This window comes from Impatiens glandulifera, chromosome 6 (assembly GCF_907164915.1).
Source record: "Impatiens glandulifera chromosome 6, dImpGla2.1, whole genome shotgun sequence".
Lineage (NCBI taxonomy): Eukaryota > Viridiplantae > Streptophyta > Magnoliopsida > Ericales > Balsaminaceae > Impatiens > Impatiens glandulifera.
The window spans coordinates 55,068,087-55,093,082 of NC_061867.1; the positions used below are offsets into that span (position 1 = coordinate 55,068,087).

The 24,996-nt window shown below is 29.2% G+C and overlaps 4 protein-coding genes across 4 annotated transcripts; 2 read left to right on the forward strand and 2 right to left on the reverse strand.

Annotated features, from left to right (window-relative positions):
- Positions 1–1,544: 1,544 nt before the first annotated feature.
- On the reverse strand, positions 1,545–2,160 carry LOC124942640 (FCS-Like Zinc finger 3). Its single transcript, XM_047483180.1, has 2 exons — positions 1,966–2,160; positions 1,545–1,860 (listed from the first exon to the last, which is right to left on the reverse strand). Exons 1-2 carry the CDS (start codon positions 2,094–2,096, stop codon positions 1,662–1,664), a joined length of 330 nt encoding a protein of 109 aa, XP_047339136.1. The 5' UTR covers positions 2,097–2,160; the 3' UTR covers positions 1,545–1,661.
- A 4,407-nt stretch (positions 2,161–6,567) lies between these two features.
- LOC124941801 (ATP synthase subunit delta', mitochondrial-like) lies at positions 6,568–9,647 on the reverse strand. The gene is made up of 2 exons (XM_047482153.1): positions 9,315–9,647; positions 6,568–7,043 (listed from the first exon to the last, which is right to left on the reverse strand). The coding sequence occupies exons 1-2, from the start codon at positions 9,591–9,593 to the stop codon at positions 6,699–6,701; spliced, it is 624 nt and encodes a 207-aa protein (XP_047338109.1). The 5' UTR covers positions 9,594–9,647; the 3' UTR covers positions 6,568–6,698.
- Positions 9,648–11,960: 2,313 nt separating this feature from the next.
- LOC124943930 (sister chromatid cohesion 1 protein 3-like) lies at positions 11,961–15,424 on the forward strand. Its single transcript, XM_047484386.1, has 14 exons — positions 11,961–12,145; positions 12,269–12,527; positions 12,615–12,711; positions 12,785–12,852; positions 12,941–13,200; positions 13,303–13,417; positions 13,499–13,635; positions 13,714–14,190; positions 14,246–14,267; positions 14,362–14,426; positions 14,545–14,590; positions 14,790–14,928; positions 15,013–15,150; positions 15,339–15,424. Exons 1-13 carry the CDS (start codon positions 12,022–12,024, stop codon positions 15,121–15,123), a joined length of 1,920 nt encoding a protein of 639 aa, XP_047340342.1. The 5' UTR covers positions 11,961–12,021; the 3' UTR covers positions 15,124–15,150; positions 15,339–15,424.
- A 2,984-nt stretch (positions 15,425–18,408) lies between these two features.
- On the forward strand, positions 18,409–24,091 carry LOC124942685. The gene is made up of 6 exons (XM_047483231.1): positions 18,409–18,596; positions 20,195–20,887; positions 21,931–22,110; positions 22,304–22,443; positions 23,257–23,367; positions 23,717–24,091. Exons 1-6 carry the CDS (start codon positions 18,480–18,482, stop codon positions 23,787–23,789), a joined length of 1,314 nt encoding a protein of 437 aa, XP_047339187.1. The 5' UTR covers positions 18,409–18,479; the 3' UTR covers positions 23,790–24,091.
- Positions 24,092–24,996: the final 905 nt, after the last annotated feature.

The window sequence follows — 24,996 nt, forward strand, 5'->3', positions numbered from 1 at the left end:
AATATAATAAATTTATATTATTCTCAACAAAAATAACATAATTCAGTTAATTTAACGTTTGTCATGACCAGAACAAAAACGTTGTTGAGACTATAGATTATCGATCTCCTAATTGGTCTTACCTTTCTATTATTTTTCTGAATTTTTATACCCGTGTGGGAGGGGCTTTAGACGGTCGATTTCCTAATTGGTCTTACCCTAGGGTCGATCCTAGACCTAGAGAATAAACCTTTTTGGTGGCCCTGTGGAAGGGGGCTCTAGACGGTTAATCTCCTAATTGGTCTTACCTTAAGATTGGTCCTAGCAGTCGGTCAATTATCGTAGTGCTAATTAGGAGTGGTCAAAAAATCCGATCCGATCTGATCCGGTATTTCGAATCGAATATCCGACTCTATTTTTTTCAAAAATTGCGATCCGTATCCGATTCGGTATTCGACCACTATCCGATCCGAAAACACAAAATCGGATCGGACAGCCGGATACCCGCTGATCCGATTTTTTTTCATATTCTAAAAAATTGAAATTGTTCATTAAGGATCTCAGAATTCAACTCATAAATCATTAATACAATACATATCAAAAATATAATTCAAATGTCGAAATGAAATCAATATTTTTTTTAAACAAAAAGACAATGATTTGAAGAACAAAGTGAGAAAAAAAAATCAATCATTAGAAAATGTGAAGAAGAACATATGAAAAAAACAAATCTGGAAAATGAGGCAATAATTTATGTTTGATATTGGGTTTTTAAAGAGAACGGAAGTAAAAGAAAGGTAGAGAGATTTATGTAATAATATTTTGTTTTTAGATTTATTTATTTAATAAATTTTAAATATTATCGGATCGTTTCGGGTATCTGAATTTTTTTTACCCGATCCGTATCCGATTCGGAAATCGGGTAAAAATATCGGATCAGATCGGTCGGATCAACGGATCGAATTTTTTGACTACCCCGCTTTATGAGATTTTCTTCCGAAAAACTAAAAAGATTAAATTATTATTACTACGCTTTAAGAGATTTTTTTCCGAAAAACTAAGAAGAGTTAATCGTTTTCTCATTGATCGTAGAATTCTATTATTCTATTAAACTATTCTTATCATTTTTAATTAATTGTCCATTTAAAATAATAATAATAAAGTTAATTTAATTTGAATCAAAACTTCAAATAATCCAAAATAATTAGGTATATCAAACTCAACAATAGTTAGTAAAGTTGTTTCAATAATTACATTTTTCAAACTATCCCCACTAAAATTTCAATAATTACATTTTTTTTCACATTACTTTCTTTGTTCTGAATCTATTGATATATAGATAATTTTTCCACCCAAAATTTTAAAAAATAAACAAATAAGTTGATAGTATTTAGACAAAATAATTATTCTTTAAACAATAATCAAGTTGAAAATAGAATCTCAACAAAAATTAACATAACCATTTCCATATGATTAAGCTAATTTAGCCTAATATCATCAAATTCAAATAAACCAAAACATCAAAATCCAAAACCTAATCATAATCATAATAATAACAACAAATCACAATCAAAATTGTCACATTCCATGATCAATCATGAGAATTATCATCATATTCATCATCATCATCATCTCAATTATTGATCTACATAACATATATATTATAAACAACAAAGTTTCGATCAAACAACTACAGCAACTATTTCATTCCTTACATCTTTACTCGGACTCGATGAAGATTTACTCGTCGTCGTTATCGTCGTCGTCGTCGTCGAATCTGAACTCTTCTTAACAGAATTCCTCTTCCATCTCCTCTGTTTAGCTTCATCAATCTCTACCTGTTCTTGTCTACATTCCTGACTACAAAACGGCGTATTACCTCTGCACAAATCACACATAACAACTCCAATCAGATTCCATATCGCTAATAGCCTAATACCTAACCCTAACTTAACAATCAATCGAATTCAGACGAAGAAAACTGACCTGTACATGAAGATATCGCAGTTCTTTCCGAGAGATTTCTGGCAAAGGAAACATGAATCAAGGAAATGAGATTCTTGTTGTGCATAGTCATCACGACCGGCGAAGAAGATCGACGACGGTTCCGATCTCATTTTCCGGCGAACTGTAATTCTCTAGAGAGAGAGTATAGAGAGAGAAAGGAGAGGGAGAGGAGAAATGGTGAGAGAGAAGGGTGTTTATATATTGAAAAAGGGAAGAGTGGTGGTTGGGAGATTGTAATCAGCTACGACGCGGTTTATATTTAATTATGTGGTTTACCAATTAAAATTAATTGTTTTTTTTAAATGTTTTTTTATTGGTTGAAGGTTTGAATCCGGTATTTTAAAACTACAGGCGACTTATGGAATCCAGAAAGAATGGAATCCTGGTGGCTACTCTATAAATAATAAATAATAATTAAAAATATACAAGTGGTAATAATTGTAATTGTTTCACTCCTTCATCTTTATATATTTTATCAAATTTTACACTCAAGTTTATATTTATGATTTTGGTATGGTTCATTATCCTTACTTTCTTCAACTTTTATGGTTATTTACCTGAACGAATCTAGAATTTAGGGTTGAGTAGATTTGTAAAAAATTGGGTTAAAAAATAATGTGGTGTGAGTAATGTAAGTTTACCATTTTTTTTAATAGTTAGATAAACACGTTAAATTAAATTGAATTTTTTTAAGAAATTAAAAAGTAACGTCACATTTTATCGTGAAAAAATAATTGACAAAAATAATTTATCTTTATTGATTGGATTAAAAATACAAAAGTTCTCTCTTTTATTAAATTTTCAATTAATTCAAAATACATAATTCATGTCAATATTCTTGTCATTCCTAACCATATACCAGTTATATTATTCTCTCCTCAATGTTTCTCATAAAAAAATATAAGATATCTAAATATTTTAATTCAACAATTTTTTTAACTAAGAAAAATACACATTAAAATAATTCAAGCTATAAGAGTTTTATCTAAAAAAATCAAATGTTTTAAGTTCAATTTTTATTAAAAAAATTAACTTGAAGTAAATGATCAGGTATAATTGATTGTGTTAAGAAAAATAAACTCATTAAGATAATTTAAGTTACAAAAATGATTATTAAGAGATGAAATATTATTGATTCTAAATTACTTGTTTAGTACAACTTTTGTAATGACTATAAGATTATACTAATTTTATTTTTCAAATAATATGTTACATTTTTGTAAAATTATATCTTCTGTAAATTGAAATTTTATTTTGTCACTTATACAAAATAAAAGTACAAAAATAACTTGCAATTGATATAAATGTTTCACTAATTTAAATTCATTATAAAACATATGGAAATTACCACTTTTAAAGTTTAAAAAATGATTGGTTACCATTTATAACATCAACTTGAATAGACATTATATAACAATGATTTGTTGAATTGACATTTTCAAATAATTTAAGTTACACTGAAATTGACATGCATACAAATATAGTGGTATAATTATACAAATAAAATTCTTTAGGGACTAGAATGATAATTTTGGAAATACGACAAAAAGTGCAAATATAAACAGCTAATAAATGGGGCCCACAAGTAGGGTATAACTGAATATTACTCGAGTCATCGTCGAGTCAGATTGGGGCCCACAGAAACAAAAACAAATAATGACACGTCGTCATGGGACCCACAATAAACGTCTTACGTCTCTCTGCCAAATGCAAAGTACTGATTGGATGTGTTATGGGCAAATTATTATATTATTATTTTTTGAGAGAAATTAATTATAATTAATTTATATATAACATATTAATTTTTAAACAATACAAATAATATATAAAAAAATCAAATGAGAATTTATATAGTATTACAAATTTATAAAAATTAAAATTTTAGTTAAGAATATCTAAATTTTTAATATTATTGACTCTAAGTAAGTATGTGTATTAATTTTTTGTGTGAATAAGTTGTTAATCTTTATAATACTTTTTAAGTTATTACCAACCAAAATAAATTAATGTATAAATATAATAATTTATTAATTTATTCTTATAATAATTTAAAATATTAAAATAATATTAATGATGTAATATAAATAATATAAATAGACCATTTTTCATGTAGCTATTGTTTTTCTCTAAACTCTATTATTTATTATTTAAATTCAGATCAATCAACTTCTAAGGTGACAAATATGACTATAAATAAAGACTAGTTGAAAGCTAGTACAATTGGAATTTCAACAAATAAATACATCTACAAAATTATAATTATTTTAAATTCTTAATTACAACTTAACAAAATAATATAACTATTGGTTTGATATAAGTTTTTTTTATTTAGTTTTTATCCAGTTTTTTAAAATTTATCTGTCTATCACACTACTATAATTTTAATCATCAAATCACTAATTTCATGAAAATATTCTTTATTTATTTTTTAAAATAAATATTTGTTCAATAAATATTAATACCACAATTTTATACTAAAATATAATTATTATGTCATTATCATTATAACTATTAAATTAATTAATTATTTAAAATATTATTATTTTATATTTATTAAAATAAATTTTAAAAATAACTCATTAGGATAATATAAATAACAAGAGAGTGACACTTAATAAAATAAATATAATAAATTCAATTATTATTTAAACTAAAAACTATATATATTTTAATAAAAGTCAAAAAAACTTTCCATCTTAAAAAACTAATAATTTATTTTATAACAATTTCAAATAAAGTAAAGTGAAGTTTATTATAACTTTTCATATATATAAAAAAAGCTAATATAAAAAGACATTTGATAATCATTTTCTTACAATTTCAAATAACCTACTTCTTCAATCAAATAATAATATTTTAAAAGTAATTCACTTCAAATCAACAATCAAACAAGCTCAAGATGAAATTGAATTGAATTTGATCTTGTCTTTTTTTTTTTAAATAAGTTGTTTTATATTTAAAAAAAATATATTATTTTTGTTTTTAACTGGTTTATTTATTAAAATAATAAAAATAAAATAAAAATATTTTAATTAATAAAATAAATAATTTAATGATTAGAATTATTGTGATATAACAAATAAATAAAAAAATAAATCCTAGAGTACCCAAATCAAACAAGCTATAATTGGATATCATAATGAATTAATTAAATTAAATTAAAATAAGTGAGACATAATACAAGCTTAAATAAAATTATTAAAATAAAAAAATAATAATAAATGAATTGACACACAAATAATTTGTTACACGTGCTTAGCAAAGCCAGCGGAGAAACCTTTTAGTGACGTATGTGGCATTTCTACGTTATGTGGGAGCTGTCATCAATGAATGTGCGTTCGTGATGGAATTGTCAACTAAATCAACGGTCCAGATTAAATGAACATTGCCATATGACGTGGCCCCCTCTATTATTATTTTTTGTCTCCTTATTTATTATTTTGTCCACTCCTCTCCTCCACATGTTCTTTTTTTTCATCATTAAAGTACCTTTTCTTTAATGAATCTTATAATTAAAAATAATAATAATCTTATTTAATATATATATATATATTAAAATCAAAATTTATTCTAAATAATTTTAAAGTTAGTTAACTTTTTAAATAATTTAAAAATAAATAACAATTATTTTATAAATTCTATCCTAATAAATCAATCAACTAAAAGACTAAATTACCTTCTTTTTTTTTTTATCATATATAATAATACTCTTTTAAATTTTTTTATAAAAAATAACTTACTTTTGTTTTTTAAAATCTATTCAAATACATTATTTAAATAACTCTTTAGATAATTTATTATTATTCAAGTTATAATAGTAACGATTTTAAGAAACTCATGTTTTTTATTAATAAAAAACTAAAAAATGTACTAAAATATAATAATAAAATAAAAATTAATAATTTAAAATAAAATATATTTTAATTAATGAATTAAATGATGTAATAAATAATTAAATTTATTTAAATAATTCAAACAAATAATGACAACAAATTTCATAATTTATACATTACAAATTAATTTGTTAATATTTTAGTTGAAAATATCTAATGAAGCCATGGATCTCTCACATTTATATGATGATGTCCCACTTCCAAAAATATATCCAATAAATCAAATTACAAATTGACAATAAGTTTAAAATTTTCCTAACCAAATTTAGGAGTACAAAATAATTAAATATTTATTTAAAATAAACTAATTATGTAAATTCATCTATAATTATTTAATGAAATAATTTATCCTATTAAAAAAACTAAATTAATATTAGAACACAGTACAAACATTTATAACCTATAACTTTAATTTCCTTGACTAATCAAAATTCGATAATGGATCAAACCACCGCTAAACTACGTAACAATCCGACTCGTTTACAACTCACATGTTTTATCGTACGAAAACCCGTTATTAAGCATTATTATATATATATACATCAGTAATTATTTATTGATCCCATTTCAATCCACCTCTAAATAAGATATATATAAAAGAAAAAAAAATATGTTTATATTTCAAAACTCAGCCTTCATTAAAACCCATCTAAATCCTGAATAATCTCCATATGATATGGTTACTTACTCACCATAAAACCATGGACATGGATTTAGTAAATCAACAAAACAGGTAAAATGTGTAATAATCCTCGGTAACACAATAGATTATTATTATTATCGATTGATTAAATCGTGAAAAAATAGGAGTTCATAAAACTAGCCTGTGAGGGCGGAATTGAGAGAACTTAGCACATCAACTCCAATCTGAGCTTCGGCTTTCTCAGCATCTGTTGAAGCTGAGTTCAATTTCTGGTTAAATTCCGCAAGTCCTTTCTGGACGGAGTTTGAATCAATTTGATCAATTGGTACAGCTTCAGTTGCCATTATATCTGCATATGAGTTTGCATGGATGAAAGCAAATCCACCGCTTACAAAGTACTTTGTTACGTCGTTACCCTCGTGTACTGATAAAACCCCTGGTTTTAGTTCGGCTATTGTTGCAACGTGACCAGGAAGAACACCCATAACTCCTGTTGTTGCTGGTACCATAACCATATCCACCTGAAATATATAATACACGTTTATGAAATATTAATCTTCAAAATTATCCGTGAATGTGCAAATCTGTTGCAGAATATAAACCATTAATACAAGCAAGATGAGATAACGTTTGGGTGTTTCTAGTCCGTGCATTAAAGATACAAAAGTTGAAGAAGAGAAGTCTTCATTTGCTCTGTGCATCATTAAGAAAAACAGATTAAGGCCTAATAACTCTTGTTCGGGGTTGGATTATGAAAAATGGGTTATTTGGATACTTAATGAGTATATAATGAAAAACTATTCCTTTAAGAAATAAATAGAGTATTTTTGTTAATGATTTGACTGATATGATTGATGAGAGGATAAATGAAAAGATGATGGATTATTTAAATTACCCGAAAAAGACCAAGTGAATAAAATACATAGTTAAACTCATTTTGTATGAATGAAGAATCTACAACAGGAATAAAAGTTGTAGCACCCTCTAAAGTGGTAATGCTAATTCACATCAAACAGGGCTTAAAATGGTTACATTCCTGTTTCCTGTAGTTACCTACAAATAATACAACTTTAACTAGGAAAAGGATATAGAACTGTTTGAATAACAAATAGTGAGCAATGGAATTTAACCTCTCTACAAGGCCTCTTCATCATGACTGAGAAGGGTTGTAAATTGTAGTTATAACACAAGACAATCAAAGAAATATCAAAATTCTAATTAAGCTGAACTTATGTTCTAATCAAAGAAATATTGCGAATTGTTACATTATTATTTATTAGTGTTTAGTTAGTAGTTATATACGGTTAAGGGTAGTTATGTTAGGTCTAAACACTAGTTTCTCGTCTCTTTTTCTAGAACACACATATGGGAGGAGAGGAGAATTGTTATGGAATAAGGTTCAAGAGTTTGTTTCTCATCTATTTTTCTAGAACACCCATCATGATTCTAAGGACCTCATGCACCAAAATAAGTTATACTGCTCTGCACAACTAAACATCACTTATATGCAGTGAGGAAGAGAACTCAGTCTATATTATCAAAGGCAATATTTAAGGTCAAACTATCTAAGGTCCCTTACTAGATCAAGTGTATTATTCATATTATTCTTTTCAAAGTAAACAAAAAAAGAACGAAGAACATTCAAGAAAGCCAATAAATCATTTGTGCTAGCTCAAATCTTCAGACATTAAATTATCTCAACAGGTCTGCAGCTTTATGGCACACCCATCATACAATAAGATGGAACCATAATTCCAAGCCTAAATCCCCAGAAAGGAACTGTAAACAGTTCTTAACAGCTACTCTAATCATTACTATGATCCTCCTTAAGATATCAAATTCACATGAAATTCACATCTGTTTAGTATAAGGAATGCAGTAGATTTACCAGAAGATGCTACCAAAGCACTTTTTTACTCTCACCTTATCAGATACAATTTCAACTCGATGCCCTAGATATTGATATGAACTACGACAAAAGTTAAGAAAATCGGATTCAATAGTCAACTGCCCTTATTGGAAATAGGATTGACTGCGGAGTCAAGTCATAACACATTGTTTCGATTTTCACGATCTAAATCAAGCGGGTTTTCCATGAAGAAGACTCCATGGATTTTATCAACTTGATGAAATAATTTCAAGATATAAAGTTTTCCTATTATAACAGGTTGTTCAAAAGGATCCCCCGTTCTTCCATCAAATATTCTGCTTTTTTCCCGGATACTCCTGTTCAAATACCCATGGATTCGTGGTTTGCTTACTGGCTTCATACAATTCAGAAAACACTAGCTTTCTATAAGCTTCTTGTTCATATCTCTCATCAAAAGGGAATCCTACTTGGGGAGATTTGATTCATTCTGAACTAAAGAATTCAGAATGGAATGAAAGGACTCACTTTGACATATCCAGTGTTAGAGGACCTTTACCTAGTACGAGGACCCGGGAAGATCTGATCCTTTTATTATTCTAAAATAAAAAATCAAAATGCTTGGGAACCCTAAAAAATTCAACATTAATTCTATTCCTTGTGCTGTTTTTTATGAAAGATTTTCACAAAGCATTAACTTGTTGCTGTCTTGTTCATATGATAATCAATTGTAATTCTTCATTAAAACAAGATTTCGCTCTCAACCTATATCTCAATCATTTGAAATGGGAAAATCGTTGAATCTAAAACAACTATCTTCTCCTGGAAATAGATCTCAACTAATCAATGTTAATCACAATAACGTTGAATCAAACAAAAAAACGATAAAGTAAACGATGAGATGAAATACAATTGTCCTGATTACCTCCTTAGCTGATAGCTCAGATGAATATGGGAGAACAAAGTTAACTGTGAGCTTTGAAGGAATGGTTGAAGGAGTCGGTGGCCTAGGTTTCATGAAGGAAAGAGGAGTTTTAGGTGGCTCGATGTTAGGGATCACTTTCTTCCATGCCTCTACGAACGATTCATCAGATGTATGAACTGAGAATGCTTCAGTGGAGAATAAACGAGACCTAGAGGCGGTGGCGATGGCGGTGGTCGCCGTGGATCGAGAGAGAACGCGGGCGGCGGCGTGACGGAACATGGCGGTGGCGTAGGATTGAATCGCTAGGCGCTCGTAAGGTCAGAATAGGGGTTTCAAACGTTTCTCTATTTTTCTATTTGTACTAAAAAATTAAAGTGGAAATTTGTAATTTATGTTTTTTTATTATTTTGTTTTATAACATTTTATAAAATCAAAATTAATAATGGATGATTTAGATGTTAAGTTGAATAGACATTTTATAAAAATAAAACTCTCAAACGGTTATGCGATTTGTTGAAGATTTTTCTAAAAACGAACTCATTTCAGTAAACGACAACGAGTAAAGTAGAATAAGTCGAACGAACCAATAAAACAGTGTCGGAAGAATCTTTACAAAATATTATAAACAACAGTTAAAATTATCCTTAATCAAGAGTTGGTAATCATCACCGAAAACATTTTGCCAAATGAAAATTGACTTTCTACATGTAACATATATGACTGAAATAGTGAGAAATATATACAAATCATGAGATTATACGTAAAAAGTTTTCAATATAAAAGATCAAATCGAATAATTTTTTTATTGAAAAAATGAAAAAAAAATTCAAATTCCATTATTTCGTCACAATTAAGGATGTAAATGAACCGAGCTGCTCGCGAGCTATTCGAATCTCGGCTCCACAAAAAGCTCGTTCGAGCTCGTTCGTTAGTCTTAATGAGCCGAGCTCAAGCTCGTTTAAAAGCTCGAAAATTTAAACGAGCCGAGCTTGAACTTCTCGATATTCGGCTCGTAAGCTCACGAACATGTTCGTTTATAGGTTCGCTTATAAGCTCACGAACAAATTCGTTTATAAGCTCACGAACACGTTCAATTATAATATTGTTTAAATATAATTTGTAAATTATTAAAAAAAATAGTAATATATAATTATAATAATTAATATTATTACATGATTATATTTATATTAATATAATAATAACCTATAAACGAACATGTTCAATTTATAAACGATCTTTAAACGAGCTCTTAACGAGCTTTCTAAACGAGTTTTAAACGAGCCGAGCACGAGCGGCTCGTGAGCTCAAATAAATCCATACGAGCCGAACTCGAGCTCGATTGTAAAAGCTCGAAACGAGCTCGAGCCTGAATATATACTATTCGGCTCGAGCCGAGCTCGAGAATGATACTGTTTGGCTCGACTCATTTACATCCATATGAGTAACAAACGACTAAAAGTATTATTCGAATTATAAAAATACGAGACAATAAAACCGATATGACTAAACAGATTATCGTACCAAACAAAAAAACAACATCAACTAAAATATAAGTGATGAAAATAAAAATAAGCTATAAACGAACATGTTCAATTTATAAACGAGCTCTTAACGAGTTTTCTAAACGAGCTTTAAACGAGCTTTCTAAACGAGCCGAGCACGAGCGGCTCGTGAGCTCAAATAAATCCATACGAGCCGAGCTCGAGCTCGATTGTAAAAGCTCGAAACGAGCTCGAGCCTGAATATATACTGTTCGACTCGAGCCAAGCTCGAGAATGATACTGTTCGGCTCGTCTCATTTACATCCCTATGAGTAACAAACGACTAAAAGTATTATTCGAATTATAAAATTACGAGACAATAAAACCGATATGACTAAACAGATTATCGTGCCAAACAAAAAAACAACATCAACTAAAATATAAGTGATGAAAATAAAAATAAGCTATAAACGAACATGTTCAATTTATAAACGAGCTTTAAACGAGCTCTTAACGAACTTTCTAAACGAGCTTTAAACGAGCCGAGCACGAGCGGCTCGTGAGCTCAAATAAATCCATACGAGCCGAGCTCGAGCTCGAGTCTGAATATATACTGTTCGGCTCGAGCCGAGCTCGAGAATGATACTGTTCGGCCCGTCTCATTTACATCCCTATGAGTAACAAACGACTACAAGTATTATTCGAATTATAAAATTACGAGACAATAAAACCGATATGACTAAACAGATTATCGTACCAAACAAAAAAACAACATAAAAAATAAGACATTCACCGAGAAAGAAAGAGAGTTGTGTCTTTATGACAATATTTGGAACTATGTTTTTGCTTATATATATATATATATATTATATGAATGGTTGTTACATCATTTTCATTCTAAATTATTTAATTCCATAAATATTTATTTATTTTATATAAAATTAATAATTTATTTATGAATTAATATTTGGTACAAAATTATTTATGGAATTAAATAAAAAAAAAATCATTATCATATATAAATAATAATAATAAAACAAAATTTTAGTACCCAAAATATTTCAAGTGTCTTCAAGAAGCCATCAATTGGCGCCATTTCTCTACATTTCCCGCTCCCATTACCGCAAGAATCGCAATTTATCAAAAACCATTGTATAAGAAACTAAGAAAGAAAGAACCCTAATCACAATTTCGATTCAATCTCTGTAAACCAAGAATCGCCAATAATGTTCTATTCTCAGTCTTTCCTCGCTCGTAAAGGTCCACTCGGTACAGTATGGTGCGCAGCTCATCTACAGCACAGATTGAAGAAATCTCACTACACATCCACTGATATCTCATCAACCGTCGGTATATTTCCTCCCCCTTTTCCCGATTTACGTTCCATATTCATGTTCGTCATTAAATTTTGAAAAAAGGGATTACCTTGAATCGGATTTCATTCTTGACATCTGGGTTTTTCATGTTTTGTAGAATGTATTATGTTTCCTGAAGTTCCTATTGCATTGAGAATGCAAGGTCATCTTTTGCTTGGTGTTACTAGAATATTTTCGAAAAAGGTTGATTATCTTTTTCAAGATTGTAATGTTGTTTTGATTGGGATAAGGAAAGCATTTACTTCATTTCAAGTTGATTTACCTGAAGATGCTACCAAAGCACCTTTTTACTCTGTTACTTTACCGGATAAATTTGAACTGGATGCCCTAGATATTGATATGAACTATGATGAAAGGTAAGAACCCTAAAGAACCCAACATTGATTCTCTTCTTTAGCTGTTTTTTTATGATGGTTTGATTAATAAAGATTTCAAATTTTCAGTTTTAAGGATACCCATCTTAGGAATGAGGAAGATATTACATTGACAGATCAAATTCACTTTAGTGGAAGCCCTTATATCACCATTAATATCAATGAGGTAAGCTTGAATAGTTGAATGCAATCATTCTCTAATTGAGTTGTAGTTAAATTTCATTATAATTCTGCTACAGGATATCTTCAGAGAGATTTCAATGAGAGAAACTGGTTCTCCACCAGGATCAAGACAAGTTGATTCAGAGTATGTGTTTCTTGAATACTAAATGAAGAATTTCCTCAAATTCATCAATTTTTTAAAACTTTTTCTTAATTTTTTCTTGATATTACAGTTTTCATCCCCAAGTATCAGAGGAGGTTCCAGTAACTCCTGAAAGGATACGCGACGCCGTTAATGCCAGCCCCGTGGTTAATTTATCAGTGCCTCGTCTAGTAAAGCAAGATGATATAATTGAACCAGATCGAGAAATAGAGAATGAAATTATGAGTGCTGATTTAAATGGGAGTTCTTCTATGGAAGGAGATAAACTATTAACTCCAGGAATCCAACAAAGGGAAAGTGCTAATGTTTTTGATTCAGATATTTTACTTGGTGGGTAACTTCTTCTTCCCTGTTAAAACAACATAATGCAATGTTCTATGTAATTTTTTAACTCAGAAACTAAGAAAATTGAATCCATGATCACTAATTCAGCTGCAGGGTCACCTAACTTTGAACTTCAGCAATCATCAAGGCCCGTTGTTGTCCAACCAGCAGTAAGAAGGAGAAAGAGACAGTTATTTGATAATCCAACAGTATTGACAAATAAGTAATATGCTAATCTATATAGATCAAATGCTTATTTTCTCATGTACATTTTGAGTTTTCCTAAATTATTGTGTCTGTTCAGGTTTATGAAGGCAGCTCTTGATAACACTTTGGATATTCGAAGGAAGAGGAGATGCGGTTCTTCATCTGTTTTGGGAGTTTGGAAATTATCTAATAAATTGATGAAGGAAAAAGTCTTCAACGAGCCACTAATAACTGGTAAGTTAATTCTTCGTTAAAAGTTTTCAATTAGCCCCCACTGATAACTAATTGGAATCTATCTCTGAATTTCCAAAGGGATATATGAGGATTTGAATGTCCTCTACCAGAAGGATTACATTGCTTCGAAGCCTCATCTTGCTGTAGTTAAAGAATCTGTTCCAGAATCGAATAGTTCACCGTCTGCTCCACCTTCGAATGTCTCTGATATGGACATTGGAAACATTCGAGATAATAGAGATCTTGGAAATGAAAGTAGTTTGCCTGATCCATTTTATTCTCATAATGAACCGGTTCCTTCTTCGAGAAGAGGTGATTTTACTCCTTTATTGGATGATGATGATATAAGGTCCATACCAGAATTGCAATTCGAAAGCACAGCTGGGACAGTAACTGGAACAGTTGAAACTGAAGGAAGATGGACTCACAGTCAAGGATTTGGGACATCAGCTGGAACTATTGGTTCTGAAATGTCAGATCAAATGGACTTTCATTTGGAACAACCAAATCTTCCTGATATTCCAGAGATGACGGATTCAGAATTTGAAGATGTAAGTTTGAGTTAAAATATTACCAACATCATGATGAATAATGTATGCAAAATTGCAAGGTATCAGGATCATGAATTTACTGTTGATTTATGAACAAATCCACATGACACTAGTCTGATTGATTGCTCATTTTGGTTGTTTTTCGTTTGGATCATCTTCAATGAAATGATTGGAGATTGTATTTTTTCTTGCAGGAACTCGATTTTCTGGTAAAAGAAGATAACACGCCTAGTGTTGCTAGTAAGCTCCATAATCCTTTAGAAAGTTATATCTTTTATGCTTAATTCACCCTTTGATTGCATTGAATATAATTCTTAGATGCTATTTTTAACAGCTTATTGATTCTAATGCTTTTTAGGTTTTAGAAGAGACCAAGGAATTGATACATTGTCACCAACCACAAGGTAGCTTTCTTCATTGTTGAAATGGCCTTGTTTGTTTGGTATGGGTTATTCGAATAATTTTCAAATAACCTACCATCTTTTAACTTGTAAAGCAAGAATCCCCGAATAATTTTCAAATAACCTACATTCATTTTTATCTTTCTTATATAACATTTACAAACAACTAATGATTTATTTGATCATAATTCTTGTTTTGCAGAAAATTAGCTGAGTATTTGAAAGAGAAGTCATCATCATGTACACCCATATCAGGATCTTCATCTGAAAATCTTGTTTTGGATAAACTTGTACAAGGGAAAAGCAGAAAAATATGTGCTAGGATGTTCTATGAGACTTTGGTGAGAATCTTATGTAATCCCCCTTTTGTAAAAGCTATTTGAAGTGTCTTTTTTTGTAAAGTTTGTTTGGTTTACATTTTGTAGGTATTGAAAAACTGTGGACTAGTAGATGTGCATCAGGAAGAATCTTATGCCAACATTAATCTGAAGTTAACTAAACTTTTCGAGAACCAAACGTTCCCCAGCTCAGCTTAAGGAGTTCTTATTTAGTCATGTAAATAGGTAATGATCAAGCTCTACTTTGGTTTTTGATAAAGCAAGAGATGCTGACATGGCTGCCACATCATTGAAACTATACTCTGATTGCTGACATGTCTACCTGTTTTTGATGATGTGGCAGTCCTCTGTTGACTTGGCATGCTCTTATTTACTTGATTTTGAAGTTGATTATCATTTTTTTGTGGATGCAGGGCTGTTTTTGTTGTGGATTTGTAGTTTAAATTCAAAACTGTCTTACTTAAGTTAATGTAGTAGTGAATTTTTGGGTTTATTTTACTTTCATTGTTATATTATATTAAACTAGCATTTTTCCCGTGCATTTGCACGAGTATTAATATAAAAATCGTGAAAAAAAATTACGGATAACATTTTTTATTTTATTTTTAACCGTTTTAAGTTTTTGGGTGGGTCAACCCACAATCCGACCCAAATATCAATTTACTCAACACCTATATAAATTAGTTAGTTAAAAAGTTGAACTTATATTAATATTAAAACGTCCCGCGTTTATCAAATTTGGTGTTGAATTTAAAATATAAAGTTTTTATAGCCTAGTTGGTTTAAGAGTTGTACTTGTTTTGTTAGGTTGCAAGTTCGAAACATACCTCTAGCATTTTTAATTTTATTTTTAACCGTTTTAAATTTAAAAACGGGTCAACCCACAATCCGACCCAAGTATCCAAATTAACCACATCTCTCGACCCGCCAATCCGGACACTTTAAAAATTAAGCATCATTATATATATATAGATTAATTAGTTAAAAAGTTGAACTTATATTAATATTAAAACGTCCCGCGTTTATCAAGTTTGGTGTTGAATTTAAAATATAAAGTATTTGTAGCCTAGTTGGTTAAAGAGTTGTACTTGTTTTGTTAGGTTGCAAGTTCGAAACATACCTCTAGCATTTTTAATTTTATTTTTAACCGTTTTAAATTTAAAAACGGGTCAACCCACAATCCGACCCAAGTATCCAAATTAACCACAGCTCTCGACCCGCCAATCCGGACACTTTAAAAATTAAGCATCATTATATATATATAGATTAGTTAGTTAAAAAGTTGAACTTATATTAATATTAAAACGTCCCGCGTTTATCAAATTTGGTGTTGAATTTAAAATATAAAGTCTTTGTAGCCTAGTTGGTTAAAGAGTTGTACTTGTTTTGTTAGGTTGCAAGTTCGAAACATACCTCTAGCATTTTTAATTTTATTTTTAACCGTTTTAAATTTAAAAACGGGTCAACCCACAATCCGACCCAAGTATCCAAATTAACCACATCTCTCGACCCGCCAATCCGGACACTTTAAAAATTAAGCATCATTATATATATATAGATTAGTTAGTTAAAAAGTTGAACTTATATTAATATTAAAACGTCCCGCGTTTATCAAGTTTGGTGTTGAATTTAAAATATAAAGTATTTGTAGCCTAGTTGGTTAAAGAGTTGTACTTGTTTTGTTAGGTTGCAAGTTCGAAACATACCTCTAGCATTTTTAATTTTATTTTTAACCGTTTTAAATTTAAAAACGGGTCAACCCACAATCCGACCCAAGTATCCAAATTAACCACAGCTCTCGACCCGCCAATCCGGACACTTTAAAAATTAAGCATCATTATATATATATAGATTTGGTATTATATTTCATGATGGGTTTTATGATTTTATATATTTGATTGTCTATATATAAGTTCCAAAATTTCAGAATAAAATAAGTTGTAATAGGAAGTCAATATATGTTATTAAGCTAGGTCTTACTTAAATACCCAATATGGCAAATATAGAAAGAAAAAATAAAAAAGGCAATGAGAATTTGCTTAGATGATGGAATATAATTTGTTTGAAATGCTATTCTTTCTTTGAAGTTGCCCATATCCATGGATGAAGAAAAATAAAATTATAAATTTATTTTAATTTTTTAATTTTTAAAAAGTTTAAAAGTAGTTAAGAAAATAAAATAAGGTTTAGAATAAAGTAAAATTTCTATTATTTTTCTTTTTAATTATTGAGTTTTGGAAATCTTATCAATGTTATGTATTGGTTCAGATTAATTTATATTTTTTAAATCAATTCAAAACCGGATTGAATTCAATTAAAATTGAACCAATTCGAAATTGATTTAGTGTTCAGAATTATATATATATTTTTTATTGTTAAATCAAATTTATATTTTACAATTAAATTATTAAAATAATTAAAAAAAATTAATATAAAAAATTATATAATAATAATAAAATATATAATTAAAATAAATAATAAAAAATTAATTAAGTTTTCAATTTAGTTTTCAAAAAATTCAAAAATCTTACTTTAATTCGAATTAATTTAAAATTAAATTTAAATAAAAAAGATTCGAATTAAATTAATTAAAGTAATTCGATTAAATGTGATACCAAATATTGAATATCAATGTGATAGTCAAAGTTTTTATTTATATATATTTTATATTTTCATTTTTATTATATTAAATTAAATTAGAAAAAATTATTCAAAAAAATATTACAATAAAACATAAAATTCATAAATAAGTTGTTAAATTTTTATAAAAAAATGAGAATTTAAGAAATATGAGAAATAAATTCTAATAAAAAAAGAAGATAAAATATAAAAGAGAAATTAATATTAAAATAATAAAAAATTTAAGAATAAAATAAATTACATAGTTTAATTAATGAAAAATAAGGAGAAAGAAAATATATTACAATTTAATTAATAAATATATAAATTTAAAAATAAAAATTAAGCTAATTTTTGATAGTACATACGTTACGTTTAAATGACCTTTATTATTAGTATGTTATTAGTACATACGTATAAGTGAGCTAGTTGTACAAGTATATAAGTGTGTTTTTTTCATTATAATATTAATTACATATTTATTGTGATTTCATTATAATTTTATTTTAATATATAAAATATGATTAATCATCTCATTTTAATATAAACAGACATTTTTTCTCATATAAATTTTTTAATTATTCTATCTATCTATATATCAAATTTAAACACTTTTTAATACCAATCATGTTACATTATTGAATCTTATTATATTCGATTTCATTAAAAACTTTTAAAAAAGAGTACTAACTTTTCAAAATAATAATAATAAAAATTCTTAATTATATATTTTGGGCCAATCGCCTGTCCTATCTATTAAGGCCCACCTAAAAAGCCCAACTAAGCGTTGTCTACGTAAACTTGGGTCCACGATAATTTTCCAAAAAATTCTCTCTCCTCTTTTCCACTTCTTTTCTTCATCTTCTCTTTCAAACATTTCTCTCTCTTAATCTCTCTCTCTCTCTTCTCTATCTCCTTAGTCAGTATCTAAAGGCATGGGATGCAAGAGCAGCAGTTTACGACGGAAACCGGATTCCTGGTTCGATCGGACCAGACACAAAGTCGTTTCATCTCTCCTTTGTGGCGCTTCAACTTCAAAATCATCGGCTGAGGTATTTATTACACATACGACTTTCCTTCTTTCTTATTAGGTAAGAGATGAAGTTCTTATTATTGTTCTTCTCTTTTGTTTCATGTATATTTCGTATCTATAGGTTAATTGATCGGAAAATTTGATTTAAGATGTTTTTCGTTAATGATTATGTCTTGATGATCGATAAATAGTAAGGTCTAGATTCGTAGACCTAATCCTGGATTGGATGACTCGTAAACTGTACTTGAGGTGTAAGAAGATGTATACGTATGAATTGAATTGAAATTTGGTGTTTCTGAATGTGATAAGTGTGAATCATTTAGTAGTTTTAAGTTGATCGTGATTTGCTTGTTATGATTTATTAAACATCTGATTATGCCTTGATGATCGAGAAAAAACTGTCTAGATTCGTAGGCATAATCCTTTAATTTGTTTTCCTGGATTGGATGACTCGTAAACTGTAATTGAGGTGTATGAAGATGTATACGTATGAATTGAATTGAAATTTGGTGGTTTTTCATGTGATAAGTGTGAATCATTTAGTATTTTTAAGTTAATCATGATATGCTTGTTATGATTTAATAAACATCTGATTATGCCTTGATGATCGAGAAAAAAACTGTCTAGATTCGGAGAGATAATCCTTTAATTATTAGTGCTACTCTTTGTTTTTGTTTTCCTGGATTGGATGACTTGTAAACTGTACTTGAGGTGTAAGAAGATGTATACGTATGAATTGAATTGAAATTTGGTGTTTTTGAATGTGATAAGTGTGAATCATTTAGTAGTTTTAAGTTGATCATGATATGCTTGTTATGATTGAATAAACATCTGATTGCAAAACAAATTTAATCATGTATACATCTGATTATACACCTTGATGATCGAGAAAAAACATCTAGATTCGTAGAGATAATACTTTAATTATTTGTGCTACTCTTGTTTGTTTTCCTGGATTGGATGATTTGTAAACTGTAATTGAGGTGTATGAAGATGTATACGTGTGCATCATTTAGTAGTTTTAAGTTGATCATGATATGATTGTTGTGATATAATAAACATCTGATTGCAAAACAAATTCAATCATGTATACTACATCTGATTATGCCTGGATGATCGAGAAAAAAACGTCTAGATTCGTAGACATAATCCTTTAATTATTAGTGCTACTTTTGTTTGTTTTCCCTGATTGGATAAACCCTAAACTGTACTTGAGGTGTAAGAAGATGTATATGTATGAATTGATTTGGAATTTGGTGTTTCTTTGTGTGCTAAGTGTGAATCATAGTAGTTTTAAGTTGATTATGGTATGCTTGTTATGATTTAATAAACATCAGATTGCAAAACAAATTGAATCATGTATACATCTGATTATACCTTGATGATCGAGAAAAAACCTGTCTAGATTCGTTGAGATAATCCTTTAATTATTAATGTTACTCTTGTTTGTTTTCCCTGATTGGATAATTCGTAAACTGTAATTGAGGTGAATTGAATTGAAATTTGGTATTTCTTCATGTGATAAGTGAATCATTTAGTAGTTTTAAGTTGATCATGATATTCTTGTTATGATTCAATAAACATCTGATTGCAAAACAAATTCGATAATGTTTACAGGTGGAAGAATGTAATCCAGCAAAATCCTCAATTACTTCATTAGAAAACCTAGCTCCTATTAGTGATATATCAAGGACTTCCATCTCCGAATCATCTTCTGCTTTTGGTGCTGAATCTAGGTTTACTTCTTCTGAAACTGAAGTTGTAATTTCCACTGAAGAATTATCGGATCCGTTAAATACTGTTGATAACGCCACAGCAAATAGAACTACTGATCAGGAAACGCCTCATGAGGATAACACTAGTAGATCTGAGGTAAATGTTGATGATGCATCTTTTCTATTGGGAACTTACACTGCTCGATTGGACAGAGCTGCGTCTAGGCTTCGTTCTGCAGGTCGTAGCGAAAGGGATTCGTCTACAAGAGGACTGCATCTTGATTTGGTGAGTATATCGTCCAACAGTTTACCTAGTAACAATGATGAGATAAATAACCGCGAGACAAGAAGGAACAGTAGAAGACAATTCTGGGATGCTTTGTCTTCAAGACGCGGTTTTAGGAGGAACGATGATTCTTCTTCCTCCACCTTAGTTTTCATGACTGGCAGTAATACTGATGATCTAGGATCTCGTGACAGATGGCTGCTTGATTTTAACGGTGATCTTCATTATGATGGTCGTCCTCGTGATCATGTCTATTCGGGTGCTAATGGTCGTCGGTGGAGCGAGCGTCGTCGCCAAGCACGATCCGCGGTAAGTGAAAATTATTATATTATGGTTTTCCTCATGATCATGTTTCCAACTCTTTTTAGCATGTCTTCACATGGAATTACATTTGAAAACTGAAATTAGTCTAACACCGATTAAAATATTATTTTACGGTTTCTTATTCAGATCCACAAGCAAAACAAAAGACTATGTTTTGATTAAGCGGAAATTTTAGGGGTCAAATTCCAAACTTTGTTTGTTTGATAACTTAAATAAGATTTTGGAAGTGAAATTATACTTCCAATGAAATTGAATCTATATGGCTTTTTAAGTTTCAATTCCATAGTTCATAGTTGGGAATTACAATTATATGATTTCTCCAAACATTCTTTTAAAATTGGAATTCTAATTCCAATTATCCACATCCAAACATAGCCCAAGTGTTTTCATGTAGGCCATTGTAGACTTGTTGTGGACACTTATTTTTGTGTGTGGAAACGTTTGCCCATTTGGTAATTGAGTTTTTAATGTTTCTATATGATCTTAGGATATGTCAGAATTGGTATCCAAATTTTTTCTTTGATGACTTAAAATGGAACTAAACTTCCAATGAAATTGAATGTATATGATTTTTTAAGTTTCAGTTCGAATTCTCCAAACCTAAGAATTGAAATGTATTCCAATTATCTACATCCAAACATAGCCTAAGTGTTTTCAAGTAGGTCATTTTTAGACTTGTAGTGGACATTGTTTTTGTGTGTGGAAACATTTTCCATTTGGTAATTGAGTTTTTTAATGTTTGTATAAGATCTCAGGCCATGTTTGGTTATGTCAAAATTGGAATTGGGGTCAAATTCCAAATTCTTTGTTTGTTGGATGACTTAAAGTGGAATTATAATTCCAATGAATATGATTTTTTAAATATCAGTTTCATCCTTCATCCTTCACACTTCATAATTGCTTTTTATTTGAGGACTTTGCAGATTAGTTAAAAGGGTTCTATCTTTTAGAAAAAAAATTGTTTCTCCTAACATAAGAATTGAATTGTAATTCAACTTCACCTCTCATACCAATCTTTCTCAATACAGATCTTAGAAAGAATCAACCATGGCCTTAACGAAGAGGGGAATCAGCAACAAGCTACCTTCTGTGCATCCGGGCTCCATCCAAACGGTACATGCTCATGTGATTCACTTGCCCCAAGTGAAGAATCCGGAACACTAGCAAGTATTTCATGGATAGTCATGCTGGCAGAAGCACTGTTTGAGGTATACTCTTTAGAGCTTTTTATAATATGTAGAAAGTGGGTTATTTTGTTGAAATGACCAAAACATCGTTGTTATTTAACATTTTAAAACACTGTTAAAAATAAAGTATAGGGTAATTTTGTATTTTAGTTGATGATTTGAATATTTTAAGTAATTGGATGAACCCTCCATCATGGTTGATATCTAAATGCAGGTTCTGGATGAGGTTCACAACCAACCTTTTTCACTTTCATTAGCATCACTTCCAGCTCCAGAATCCATTGTCAACTCATTTCCAATCAAGAGCCACCAAAAGTTGGTAACGGCTGATGGCATACTTAGCAACGAAGAACAGTATGTCTCATTTTCTTCCTCTTTTTGCATTTTTAAAATGGGGTATAAAAACCAACTAAAATCTATTCTCGTCTTTGCTAGTAAGTACCATGTTCATAGCCTTTGTTTAAATATTATTTTCTTTAAAACTCCTTAATCTGATCTTTATTGACTTGCAAATGTTTGAACTGGATGACTTAAAAGTAGACTTGTTAAGATTGTGGATATAACTGTAAAATGTGGTATATGATCATTAGATTGAAGTGTGGCAGAAACACGGATTCATTAGTAAACATGTATTTATTCCAATTTTCAATATCTCGATTTGAAAATAGGGTTTAGTGTTAGACGCAAAATATTATCTGCATTTTCTCATCTTGGTCCGGATTTAGATCCAAAAGCTTTTGTCTCTGTTTCAGCATCTAACAAAGAAACTGCCAATTAATTTTGGGTATTGATCACTTCATACTATATTGTTTTTCAAACGTGATTCCTATGTTTGAAAGCTTGTCAATCCACCCTTCATTGCTTGCACTATTGTAGATACTAATTTAGCATGAATGTAACCTTTCCTAATATATGTCTAATTAAGTAATGTTTCAAAACCTAATCTGATCTAATTCAACATACATCCTTATGAGATTCATGACAAAAAAAGGTGTTTCCAAGATTTTTTTTATCTACGTTCTTTCAACTCTAGAAAGTGTTTCCAATTGGGCCTACTAATTTAGCATTAGGTTGACTAAATGGCTCGGTTATAAGACTTTTTTTATCATTGTAAAGACACTAGTAGCCGCCACAGTTCACATTGACGAAAATATTTACATTGTACAGGTGTCACATTTGCTTAGACGAATATGAAGAAGGCGAGAAAATTAGAGTTCTTCCCTGCCGTCATGAATACCATATGGTTTGCGTCGACAAATGGCTCAAAGAAGTCCATGGGTAATTCTCCTTTTCTACCTTATATTCATAACATTTTTTCTTCTTTTTCATGTTAAATTTTCTTTTTACAAAGACTTATCCTCAATTTGGAAACAACACATTACAAAAAACATATTTGGATGTTGCCCATTTGTAAACGTTTTTATTTAGGAAACTAAGACATTCTTAGTGAGAATTAAACCCGAGAAATTCGGCAAAATTAATGCCACTTGAACCCGAGAGTATTTCAAATTATATAGAAAATATTTTTAGTTATATCCCATCCTTATAAAGTAATTATTTTCAAATGAGGAATGCCATTCGTTAAGAATAGAGCCTGATAATCTATTATTAAACAACGGGGCATCAGCGTATGCCCTCTTTGCAGGAGCAATGTGTGCGAGGGTTCGGCTTCATCCAACACAGAGATTGAAACTCGATGATTTCTCAATGATTTCTCGGAAGGGTTTGTAAATAATATGTTTATAAAATAGAAGAAACTCGAGGAAATAAAAAGAAAGAAACAAACAAAGGGGATCGCAATGTTGTTAGTATATAAAGTTGTAATATTACAGCTTTTGCTCGATTCACAAGCTCACTCTCTATGCACATCTCGTGTTGTATCATCGTATTTTGAAGTATAAATTTCTTTGTTATAAACATATATATGGAAGTTATTGTATTTAGTGAATTTTTTAATCAGAAATCTGTCATCTTATTTTGATTTGGTATAAATATGTCTAATTGTTTAATACTGATAACTACTTTTTGGTATTATATATATTTTTTGATTTGTAGGTATAATATTTTTTTTAAATTGTATAAAAATATATATTTTAGTATTTTGATTATAAATTAAATATTTTTTAATTGTAGTTGAACATTAAATCAAACAATAAAATTATATTTAGACTTTCTTATTATTAATATGATATATTAGGTATATATTTAAAAATATATTTTAATGCAAGTTTTAGTTGAGAAAAAAAATATTTTTTATAGAAAATTTGAAGGTAAAAAGTTAGTATCACAACTCTAATTTTATTAAAAAGTTTGTATAATTAAATTAGTTTAAAAAACAAACTAATAGTTAAGAACTAATAATTTCATAGTTTTTAAGTAATAATTTATTCTTAAATTTATAAATTTACTCTACTTTTATTAAATTATATAACATTTTAATATTTCATATAATTTATAAATTTAATGTTCTTAAAAGCTTAATTAGTTTAATCATTTATCTAAATATGACTAGCTAATTACATTAAAAATTAAGAACAAATTTGATAATATGCTTTATAATGTCAATGCTGATTCTTCATTTTTTACCATTTACACAATTTTTTTTTATCAAATAAAATAATAAAAATCATTATATAAATATGTATATTTTGCTTAAGAATAACAAATTTAGTCTTATTTGAGTCTAAATAAAAACATTTTAAGTTAGAGTGTACTGATTGAATTATATTGATAATTTTTTTTAAAAATAACACAAATTATTTAAAATAGTAGTTATTAAGCTAAACTAAAATATTTATTCATCAATTTTTTTTTGAAAGACAAATAAGAATGACAATTTATAAATGTCCGCAACCAAATCGATTAGAGTAGTATTTTTTCCGCTTTGAACCTGATGGTATTTATCTG